Genomic DNA, 12,363 nt, shown 5'->3' with positions numbered 1-12,363 from the left:
CACCCAGCGGTGTTCCGCCAAAGGGAAGTCTAGGTAGGATCCTAGTGCTGCTGTATGAACCTTAAAGGGGTTGTCCCGCGGCAGCAAGTGGGGTTATACACTTCTGTATGGCCATATTAATGCACTTTGTAATATACATCGTGCATTAAATATGAGCCATACAGAAGTTATTCACTTACCCACTCCGTTGCTGGCGTCCCCGTCTCCATGGCGCCGTCTAATTTCTGTGTCTTCTGGCTGCTTTAGACGCGCTTGCGCTGTGCGGTCTTCTGCCTGGTGAATGGGGCCGCTCCGGCACGCTCGCGCCGGAGAGCTGGTCTGCGCGTCGTCATCGTAGCTCCGCCTCCGTCACGTGGTGCCGATCAGCCAATGAGGTGGCTGTATCGGCAGTGGAACGCAAGACAGGAGAAGAAAATCCACGGTGCACTGTAGGAGAAGACCAGCGGCGCCATCTTTAAAAGAAGAAAAGAAGAAGCTGCAGAACGCTGATGCAGGTAAGCGAAATGTTATTTTTAAAAACTAACAAATGCTTTCTTTTTAACAGGACATAATGCAGGGGTCTATCGAAAAAAAAAAAATTTCGATTTCGCCGCGGGACAACCCCTTTAAGGTTCTTGGGGTAAGGCCTTTCTCTAGGCCTGCCTGTAAAAATTCCAGGATTGCGGGTATGTCAATCCCTGGGATTTTCCCTGGCTCTATTTTGCAGAAGTCTGTGAACTTCCTCCATATCCTATCATAGATGGCTGTAGCGATGGGAATGTCCCTTCCCACACAATATCATGCTTTCAGCATCCATGCTGCTAGATTCAATTTTCCGACCCCTGGGTATGTTAGCGGGCCCTGGAGCAGGAGATCTTCCACGGCTGGTAGTAGGCGTGGACCCCGAATAGTCAAGGTTTTTAGCAGGGGATACTAGGGCCTTTTGTCCCACATAGGGGCAACTAGTATAACTGACACCTGTCTGGTTTGGATTTTCCTGAGCGTGTGAGGGATCAGTGGGAAGGGGGGAAAGGCGTAGGCTAGGCCCATGTCCCAGCTTTGGGACAGGGTATCTACCCCGCACGGATTGTCTCTTGGATTCAGCGAGTAAAAGTCCCGGCACTTTGAATTTTTCCTCGTGGCGAACAGGTCTATCTGCGGTTCTCCCCACTGGCAGATTAGTTGGTCGAAGACTCACTGGTTCAGCCCCCATTCTCCTGGAAGGATGCTCTCTCTGCTCAAGAAGTCGGCAACGACGTTTGTGGACCCTTTTAGATGGATCGCTGAGAGAGACAGCACGTTGGATTCCGCCCAGCGGAGTATCTTTGTCGCCAGTTGTTGCAGGTGTGGGTGTCGCGTTCCCCCCTGGTGCCGAACAAACGACAGAGCTGTCATTATCAGTCAGAATCTTAATATGCCTTCCTCTTACAAGGGGTTCTGCTGCCTGAAGGGCCTTCCAGATTGCCCTTAATTCTCTGTAATTTGATGAGCGCTTAGCTACTTGGGAGTCCCAAATTCCCTGTAGATTTAGGTCCGCTACTTGCGCTCCCCATCCCGTTTTGCTGGCATCTGTTGTGATGGGTACAGTAGGTTCTTGCGACCAGGAGGTACCTTTGTTTAGGTTCCTCTGTGAGGTCCACCAGCGTAGGGACTCTGACTCGGACAGACAGGCTCACCTTCTTATCCAGGGATGTCTGCCGTTTGTCCCACTTGGCAAGGATGAATCCTTGTAGTTGTCGAGTATGGGCTTGTGCCCATAGGACTATCTGAATGCAGGCTGTTAGAATGCCCAGCACCTTCATTGTTTCTCTGATAGAAACCGTTGTAGCCTGACAGAGGGAGGTTACTCTTTGGATGAGGTCTTCTTTCCTAGATGATGGAAGCCGGGATTCCTGGATGTGGGAGTCTAGTAATACACCCAGGTATACCTTCTGTGTACCTGGGTTCAGGTCGGACTTTTGTTTGTTGACTATCCACCCTAGACTGTTTAGGGTAGACAAGACCATGGATAGGTCTATACGTATAGTCCTTCTGTCCTCGACACTAACAAGAAGTCATCCAGATATGGGAATATACAGATTTGGTTCCGTCTGAAATAGGCTACCATCTCTATTACTATCTTTGTGAAAACCCGAGGGGCGGTGGAGATCCCGAATGGAAGGGCCATAAATTGATAATGCTGGATCCTGTCACCCTCCCGCAGAGCGAATCTCAAGTACTTGTGATGGGCTGCAGCTATTGGGACGTGGTAGTATGCATCTTTGAGATCTATAGTGCACATTACACTATCCCGGTCTATTAGTGGGACGATAGACCTCACTGTTTCCATCTTAAATTTTTTGTATGAAATAAATTTATTTAGGGCTTTAAGGTTAAAGATAGTCCTAATGGAACAGTTTGGTTTTTTGATTAGAAATAGGGGGGGAATAGAATCCCTCACCCCTTTCATGATCAGGGACTTGTGCAATGACCCCTAAGTCCTTGAGTTCCTGTACACCTTTTATGAGGTTCCCTTGTTCCTGTAGGGACCCAGGGGAGGTTATGAGGAATCTCCCTTGGGGTACGACCATCTTCCCTTTTCCTTTAACTTCGGGAGGTGGCCGGCGCGTCCTCCTTGGAAAAGATGGTTTCCTGTAAGGTTGTCTGTCGGGAAGGGTCTTGCTCTTGTTGCCGACTTTCTCTAGGATTTTGTCCAGGACGGGCCCAAACATGTATTCCCCTTGGAAGAGGATGGCGCAGAGCTTGTTTTTAGATGTTATATCTGCGGCCCATGTCTTCAGCTATAATGCCCTTCTTGCTGAATTGCTAAGGACTCCTGTTTTTGCACCGTATCTCACTGTCTCTGCTGATGCGTCAGCTAGGAAGGCGGTAGCCATTTTTAGGAGGGGAAGACAACTGGCTAACTCCTCTCTAGGGGCCCGATCTTTGATAGAGGCTTCCAGCCTGTTTAGCCATAGGACCATGGATCTGGCCACAGAAGTTGAGGCTATGTTGGCCTCAATGGTAAAGGATGTTGCCTCCCAGGCTTTTTTCATTAATCCGTCGATTTTTTTATCCATCGGATCAGACAGCTGAGAAGTGTCCTCAAAGGGCAAGAGGGTTTTCTTGGCCACTTTTGCGATTTGTATGTCCACCTTAGGGGTCTCCCTGTACAGGCGGACGTCCTCAGTAGCAAAAGCGAGCCGGTTCCGAATTTCTCTTGAAACCGCTATTCTTTTCTCCGGCTCCTGCCATTTATCGGCAATTACCTGTTGTAGGGTCTGATTGACCGGGAACATGGTCTTTTTTCTTGACCGGAGGCCGCCGAACATTTCATCTTGGATTGTCCTGGGCGGGTTATCCTCTTCTATTTGCATTGTCTCCCTCACCGCCTTGATGAGGTGCGCAATGTCGCTTGATGAGAAATATTTTTTCTCATCTTCTATAGGAACTGGCGGGTCTTCTAATTCTCCTTCAGACAGGAGCTCCAGTGATTCACCGGAGATTGAGCTCGCCGATTCGGTCTGCCTTGGCCTTTTAGGGACCCGTGACGGACCTGGCTGGGCCTGGGGAAGGGATGCCATGGAGGCCTGTAGTTCTTCCCTGATCATACAGCGGATGTCAGATTTAAACGCCGCTTTTACTTCTGCAAGTATCTTCCCCGTGCATTCCTCGCATAGGGGCTTTTTATAATTTTCCTCTAGCCTTTTGCTGCAGAGGACACATTTTTTTAAACTTTTTTCTTGGGTCCGTTTTCTTTGGACCTTCCTTATCCATCTACCCATGCAAAATTGGGGGAGAGGTGAGAGAAGAAAAAAGAGGAACATATATGCATCCGACTTGGTACAAGTATCAGTTTTGCGCATTCCTTTTGGCATATAGCCTACTTACAGTTTGTAGGGTATCAGTCTCTCCCTCTCCTGCTGAGCTGTCGCGGGTAGACATACTCACTTGCACTGTCTGGCAGTCAGCAGGATCCTCCATGGAGCTTAGCCTGCTTTATATGGGGAGGATTTTGAATTTGGCGCCCATTTCCGGGTTCTCGCTGGTAGCCACGCCCCCTACGTTGAGAACGTGACGTCACCACACGAGATGACGTCACTGCTATGCGCGCCGAGGACCAGAACATGCGGACCGCACGAGGGAGACCAGCGCTGCTGAGGCGACTTACGGCTCGGTCGGCGGCACAGGTCGGGGATGCAGGGACTCGGGAGTATGCGGCCCCGACCTCTACCCCTCCAGGGGGATCGCACAGCGTGCGGTAAGTTTTTCTTTTTTCCTCCACAGCTTGCTTGGAGTTCTCTGCTCATCTGTCCCACCGTAGGGACAGGAAGACACTAAAGCATGGTGGAAGGGGAGGTGCTTTTAAACTCTTCCTGTCCCTACCTGGGTCAGAGGGCAACCTCCATACGTAATGGGGCTGTCGGGATGACGCTCTGGAAAAATGTCTTTGTCAAAAAATTGTTAATATTGTGGAAAAGTAGTAAAACATTATAAAATCTTTAGAAATTTTGTGTTGTAATTGTGTGAACTCTATTCTACAGGTCATTACAATGTTTATACCGCATGGTTAACTTCATTTCACAGCAAAAAAATGTCTTAACCCCTTAGTGACCAAAAGTAATCCTGACATGCTTTATTCGCCACATATTGTACTTCATTTAGGTGGTAAAAATGGACTAATATAATTTGTGTATTAAAAGCGTCAAAATTGGGAACATTTTGGGAAAATTGTCATTTTTTTCACATTTTCAACTGCAATATCTCAAAGATGTGCAAACATACTGCGCAAATTTTTGATGAGATACATATTTCTATCTGTTTACTTTGATCTGGAAGCACATTGGAAAAACTTTAGTGTTTTTTTTAACCATTTAGGAGACACACAAATTTAACATTGATTATTAACATTTTGAGGAACATTTTGTTTTTCTACACCAAGCCAAGATTCCAAAGGTTCACAGGTGTCAGAATGATAGATACCCCCACAAATGACCCCATTTTAAAAACTACACCCCTTAATGTATTCACTGAGTGGTGTTGTGAGTATTTCAGATGAAACGTAAACGTTCTAAATTATTATTATTTTATTTTATTTTTTTTTTACACTTTGAATGATCACCGTTATCCATTGGATAGTGACGATTATGTGACCGGGAACCGTATACGGCGGTCCCCGATGATATCTCTCTGCTACACATGGTAGTGGGGAGCAGAGGCGGTTTTCAATTCCCTGGGGTGCAAGCCCTTCTTAGCAATAGCCCAACATATAACGTCTTGCGCGTATGTGCTGAAGCCAGCGTCAAGTCCGGGAAGGACCAGAACATCGCGGGACATTTCGAAGGTCGGGGGTGAGTATTTTCATCTGCCCTCATGGATCTGATTCATGAGGGGAGCTCAATCTTTAACTTTTTTTAACTTTTCATTCACTTTTATGCAATTGCGGGCATCTGGTAGATACCGGCGATCACGTACCCGTGGGGGAGGGGGCTTTCTGTGCCCCCCCCCCTTCATGACAGCTCCAGGTTGTCGGCTACTGACAGCTCACAGCATGGAGCTATCACGTTTTCAGCCCATGTGGCTTTAATCTCCAAAGCGAACATGTTTTTAAAGCCCACTAAAGCAGGACGTAAAAAGTCTATGAGGTGGTCACTAAGGGGCTAACGTTATTCAACACATATGAACCCACAATTAGTTTTTATAACAACTGGAATTTGCAGGGAGCTGCGACGGGAACCAAAAGTAAAATCAGGGCAAAGCGCCGCGTTGGAAATTGTGGCGCTTTGCCGCGTGCATGTGTGAGAGCGGCCTTAGGCCTCCTGCACACGTGCGAGTGCGATATGGGGGAGTAATTTTTTTTTCACAGAAAGGGTTTAGTCTATCCCTCTTTAAAACATAAAACTTTTATTGCTAAAAAATATATAAAAAGGATTTTTTGGATCCTAAGACAGACACAGATATACACAAAAAGATTCAATAGAGCGTGACCCATGTCCCGGAAAATGTGAATCAAATCCGGTGTCTGGGAAGAGGGTTTTGCAAGAAAAAGCCCCCTTGACGGGTAAGTAGGCCCTATAACCCTGTATCCATACAGTCTTTTATTGGCTGGGAAACCTTCAGGGGTCCCTTTAGAACGGTCAAGTTCCTAGCTTGTATATACTTATTTATAGAGAGACAGCTAACAAGCTAATCAAGGGAAGAGGCTGTGCTGCAAAAAACAGTGCACAGTTTCCCCCTTATATATGTCGCTGTCTAATTATCCACTTATCTTGGACATATATCACCACATAAGGGACCATTAACTCCCAGATATCGATGCATGTGCCAAGAAAAAAAAAAAAGGAACGGTGGAGATGCCGTGGTCATAGCCACGCAAGTCCCTATGTTCCTTGTGATAAAATGAGCAAGAAAGAAAAACGGAAAAGATCCTAACCAATTTCAATCAGGTTCTAAGAAGTTCTATGATTCAGAGGTGCATAGGTTCTACGTGTTTCTGCTACAAATCACGTAGTTTCATCAGGAACCCAAAGAAACAAGTATCAATATTTAGAATAAAAAGCTGAGCTGGTGGACCCCCAGGTATAGAGAGTACCGCCTGAGTGAGGAGATAGTCGATCCTACAACTAAGTTTAGTAAACACAATTAGCCCAGTATTCCCATCAAGCAAACGCAGGAACAATACAAAAAAATAGGCTGGTGCTGCTGCTATTTTTTTGAACACTGACAGTGCTGTCACAGTGTTCAGTGATGAGGGGACTCCCCGCAGGGAATATTTACAAGCAGCACGGACCTTCCTGGCGCACCGATATCCCATCTTTTGCAGGTGCGAGAATTTTGGTGCCAGTAAAAAAAAAATGGGCATGTTACCACACCGGAGGAAACCAATGGTTCTGATAGACATGCTGTTTTGTGCACACATACGCACGCACAAATACACGGTCGTCTGACCGAGGCCTTAAGGTAACAAAGTTCAGCGCCAAATATGAGACATAAATTCAATATCAACAATTTAAAAAGTGACATTATCAGGAGGGTTTTTCCAAATTTAATGTGACTGTTGAGGGGTTAACGTACGTCAGGAATCAGGTACACTAAGAGAAATTTTTGATTCTTTGTACACGGATCTTCCGTCTTCTCTGTGGATGTGGGTGGGTCCGCTGGCCGCCGCACAGGCGCAGTGGAGATTTTTTTCTTTTCAAATCTCCCACGGGATCCGGAGGACGTCTTCAGTGTTAGTTGTGGGTGTGCCGCGGGTCAGACGGCTGCCATTGACTTCAATGGAAGCAGTCAGTGCGAAATCCGCAGAAAAATGGAGCATGCTGCGATTTGTTTTCCGGACCAAAGGGTCCACAAAACCAATCTGCATGCCAAAATTATTTTGCAGGCGCCCATAATTCCCTATGGATGGCTTGGTTGGCGTATTTCCGGCGCGGTGCAGGTTCCGTAAAGCAAACCCGTCTGTGGACATGAGGACTAACTCTCCCTAATTGAATTTAGTAAATTATGATACAAAATATTTTTTCTTACCCACTGATGTAAAGGGCTGGTAATCCTCCTCGAAGAAGTCCTTATATAGACCCTTGTGTCCTTCTAAATACTCCCACTCCTCCATGGAGAAATGGACCGTGACGTCCTGACACCTTATAGGAACCTGACACACAATATACAGTCATCACCCAGACACATCATCCCTTGTGTTACTCTATAATGTCCCAGCATTCCCGGCAGCGCTCACCTCTCCAGTCAGCAGCTCAATAATCTTGTTGGTGAGATCCATGATCTTCTGATCTTTCCTCTCAGATATCCGTGAGGGAAGTGGAGGCTCCACGGTGGGGGGCCCTTCCCATGAGACAGGAGGACAGCTGTTGGTGGCCAAATGCTCCCCAGATGCCTTCTTCACTACTATATAATCCTGTGTACAGAGAGAGACCCTGATCAATCTCACTATATATCCCCAGAATCCCTGACATTTCTGATCAGGTCTGTTGTAATAAGACACATAACAATCATCATGTGGCATCGTTCCCCGGGTCTCATACCTCTCCAGTCGGCAGGAAGATGATCTCCAGGGTGAGGTCTAGGATACTCTTGGTCATTGTACTTGTGTCCTTATCGAACCCCGTTGGGTCAGTCATGGAGAGAACCATTTGGCCTTATGGAGAAGACTTCAGCAGGAAGGACACTTGGCTGCAGAAACATGAGTAGAAGACAGTGGAAAGATTGAACATTGTACAATCAGCAGAGACTTCTAATAACAAGAGAACTCACCCTGGAGGAGGGAACATCAGTGACTATGGAAGCTGGATTTGTGACAACCAGACTCAATGTACTTGGGAAAAAAATCAAAATAGTACAACAGGGTACTAGAGCCTCCATACCCGCCCATATCACATCTTGTATCCAAGCTAGAGGCGGTACAACAGGGTGTTAGAGCCTCCATGCCCACCCTTATCACATCTTGTATCCAAGCTAGAGTTGGTACAACAGGGTACTAGAGCCTCCATGCCCTCCCGTATCACATCATGTATCCAAGCTAGGTGCGGTACAACAGGGTACTAGAGCCTCCATGCCCTCCCGTATCACATCATGTATCCAAGCTAGATGCGGTACAACAGGGTACTAGAGCCTCCATGCCCTCCCGTATCACATCATGTATCCAAGCTAGATGCGGTACAACAGGGTACTAGAACCTCCATGTCCACCCGTATCACATCATGTATCCAAGCTAGAAGCAGTACAACAGGGTACTAGAGCCTCCCTACAAGGGGTCAGTTCTCCACAATAAATGACCCTTTTGCTCTGATATTGTAATCACTTATAACAACGTTACAATCACACAGAGAAAGTTTCATCCAACAACTTCTATGGGGGAGGGAATATATATATATATATATATATATATATATACATATATATATATATATATACACACATACATATATACACACACTCCTAGGGAAGGGATGTTACTGACAGTGAGTGTATATGGAGTGCGGTCCTGAGACGGGCTTCCTACTGGTGTAGTTATATATGTATACTGTGTCACATAGCAAGGCGAGCAGAAGGCTTAGATTGTGGAGTAACTGGTACCCAACTTTACGAGACAGCGGACAAGCGACCATCACCTACAGCCACAGTTCTACAGCAATTCGCCTGGCCCTGCACACCAATTTGTCCCATACCGGACACAGGAGAGCAAGAGGGGTGTCGATACCTATTGATCCCACCTCTGTCCTCGATCAGTCTAGCAGTATTGCAAGGTTGAAGTCGCTAGAACTTGCACCCAGCTTTCCCGCGCTCCTGCACGCATGAGAAGCGAAAGCTCAAATTATCCACCTGCTCCATTCTAATGCACTCCAGAGCTCTGCAATGCCCTCACAAATACACGCTGCCACCAGCAGTTTCGTTATCGGTAAACTGGAACCCGATTTATGATTCATGAACACAATCTTCGGAGTATTATGGCTCGTTGTTAGAGCGGACAAGGCTTGTACTGATAGATTGTAGTTTTATTCTAGAAAAGGTCTAGCAGTGCAATATATATATGATATGTACAGAGATATACAAAAAGGTTGTTACATGGGAGAATATAGGATATACAGGTATACACACACAGCAGATCTACAATAAAACATGACAAAATAAAAGAAAGTTACCTGAATCTGATATCGGTCCGAGGGGGGCAGGGCGGCGGAGAACCGGAACAGAGGAAAGTCCATATACTGCAGTATAGCACCGTGAATCGACCAAGTGGACCCTGTGGGGTCCCACATTGTAAAGGGTCCCTCAGTACACACCTCCTCCCCGCCCCCTCTGAGGTCATACAGGGAAGGGAGGGTTGGACTTGTAGGAACTCTGAAAAGTCATAACTCTTTATTTTTGGTCATATCTCAGCAGGGGGGCCTCCGATCGGGAAGATATGCCGGCCATATTTCATGTCATGATTTTATCTACGCCTGGATATCCCGCATGACGCAGAAATCATAACCAGGGATGGGGTTACGTAGTTTGAGGGGTTCCTGAGCGCTTACCACCACCTGAGTGCTTACCACCACCCGAGTGGATGCATTTCGTTCAGAGGGCCCGCCCGATTCTGAAAATATAATCCATATTCGTCTGGGACCTTCACAGGACCAAATATTCTTATTGAAGATTTCCCCAATATGAGTTCTCTCGCCCCCAGGCAGTCTGCAGGGGGAAGGGTCTGGCCCCCGAATAGAGGAATGGGTTTCTAAAGCTTAATTACCAAATGCATGGTCTGTATCCTCATGGTAACACCACCCAACACATACAGGTGGGGGAGGAAGAAGTTACCCCTCCGCACAGCTCTGCCCCAGGCCAGGGGAGACAATGCTTCTCTACATGCACATATCAGCAGGCTGGGGGAAAGAGGCTAAACCAGTCGCATCTATAGAGACGCTCCAACTATACACTAGATACAAAGGTGCGGCCGCTGCGTCTATAGAGACGCTCCAACTATACACTAGATACAAAGGTGCGGCCGCTGCGTCTATAGAGACGCTCCAACTATACACTAGATACAAAGGTGCGGCCGCTGCGTCTATAGAGACGCTCCAACGATACACTAGATACAAAGGTGCGGCCGCTGCGTCTATAGAGACGCTCCAACGATACACTAGATACAAAGGTGCGGCCGCTGCGTCTATAGAGACGCTCCAACGATACACTAGATACAAAGGTGCGGCCGCAGCGTCTATAGAGACGCTCCAACTATACACTAGATACAAAGGTGCGGCCGCTGCGTCTATAGAGACGCTCCAACTATAAACTAGATACAAAGGTGCGGCCGCTGCGTCTATAGAGACGCTCCAACTATACACTAGATACAAAGGTGCGGCCGCTGCGTCTATAAAGACGCTCCAACTATACACTAGATACAAAGGTGCGGCCGCTGCATCTATAGCGCTGACACAGGATTCAGTCCCGGGAGAACTCTAGCGGACGTCCAGCATCAGTGATCAGGAGCTGCGCTCCCCGTCCATCCACCAGCCTCCAGGTCAGACATACCTGATGTATAGCTGTAGGACCTGTGATGATGTCACCGTCATGTGATTAGTCACATGGGGTGGTGAGCTCCCTGTCCAGCCGCCAGGTCGCATATTAAAGGGGTTGTCCCGCGAAAGCAAGTTGGGGTATATACTTCTGTATGGCCATATTAATGCACTTTGTAATATACATCGTGCATTAATTATGAGCCATACAGAAGTTATTCACTTACCTGTTCCGTTGCTAGCGTCCCCGTCTCCATGGTGCCGTCTAATCTTCAGTGTCTAATCGCCTGATTAGACGCACTTGCGCAGTCCGGTCTTCTGTCTTCTGAATGGGGCCGCTCGTGCCAGAGAGCGGCTCCTCGTAGCTCCGCCCCGTCACGTGTGCCGATTCCAGCCAATCAGGAGGCTGGAATCAGCAATGGACCGCACAGAAGCCCTGCGGTCCACCGAGGGTGAAGATCCCGGCGGCCATCTTCACAAGGTAAGTCAGAAGTCACCGGAGCGCGGGGATTCGGGTAAGTACTGGACGGTTTGTTTTTTTTATGCCTGCATCGGGTTTGTCTCGCGCCGAACGGGGAGGCTATTGAAAAAAAAACAAAAACGTTTCGGCGCAGGACAACCCCTTTAACAACTTCCCCCACACTTCTGCCACAATTACAACCTGATTGGTTGTTTTCACACCTGACTGGTGTTTGTGGCAAACAAAACCGTGTGGCTGCAGGACCTGTGATGATGTCACCGTCATGTGATCAGTCACATGGGGGCAGAGCGCTCAGCAGTCAGCTGCTGTGTGAGGACTGCCGGGGGGCATATTACCCTTTTCAGCCGCAGTTCTCCGGCGCGGCGCATTCAGCCATACAGCTGGCTGGAATCGGAAGCACGTGACCACACGTGTGTGTGTGTGTGTGTGTGTGTGGGGGGGCATTTTGTGTGTGTGTGTGGGGGGGGGAGGGCATTGTGTGTGTGTGTGGGGGGGGGAGGGCATTGCGGGGGGGGGGACGACTGTGGGAAGCCATTGCGGGGGACGACGACTGTGGGAGGGCATGGCGGGGGGGGGGGGGACGACTGTGGGAGGGAATGGCGGGGGACGACGACTGTGGGAGGGAATGGCGGGGGACGACGACTGTGGGAGGGCATGGCGGGGGGGGCGACTGTGGGAGGGCATTGTGTGCGTGGGGGGACTGTGGGAGGGCATTGCGGGGGGGACGGGGCATTGCGGGGGAGACGACAACTGTGGGAGGGCATTGCGGGGGGGGACTGTGGGAGGGAATGGCGGGGGACGACGACTGTGGGAGGGCATGGCGGGGGGGCAACTGTGGGAGGGCATTGTGTGCGTGGGGGGACTGTGGGAGGGCATTGCGGGGGGGACGGGGCATTGCGGGGAGGACGACAA

General features: G+C 48.5%; 1 protein-coding gene across 4 annotated transcripts in view; it reads right to left on the bottom strand.

Moving 5' to 3' along the window:
- LOC136587545 (zinc finger protein 420-like) overlaps positions 1–11,708 on the bottom strand; it is a 35,120-nt gene extending 23,412 nt beyond the window's left edge. For 2 of the 4 annotated variants that reach the window (XM_066586197.1, XM_066586195.1), the window contains exons 1-3: positions 7,998–10,457; positions 7,694–7,870; positions 7,486–7,609 (exon numbers count right to left, since the gene is read on the bottom strand). In XM_066586197.1, the coding sequence (XP_066442294.1) occupies positions 7,486–7,609; positions 7,694–7,870; positions 7,998–8,105 (409 nt within the window). In that variant the 5' untranslated portion in view covers positions 8,106–10,457. Of the gene's footprint in view, positions 1–7,485; positions 7,610–7,693; positions 7,871–7,997; positions 10,458–11,197 lie in introns of those variants that run through there. The other 2 variants (XM_066586193.1, XM_066586192.1) reach the window with 2 other exon arrangements.
- Between the last annotated feature and the right edge of the window lie 655 nt (positions 11,709–12,363).

This window comes from Eleutherodactylus coqui, chromosome 13 (assembly GCF_035609145.1).
Source record: "Eleutherodactylus coqui strain aEleCoq1 chromosome 13, aEleCoq1.hap1, whole genome shotgun sequence".
Lineage (NCBI taxonomy): Eukaryota > Metazoa > Chordata > Amphibia > Anura > Eleutherodactylidae > Eleutherodactylus > Eleutherodactylus coqui.
This window is presented reverse-complemented; position numbering and strand designations above follow the sequence as displayed.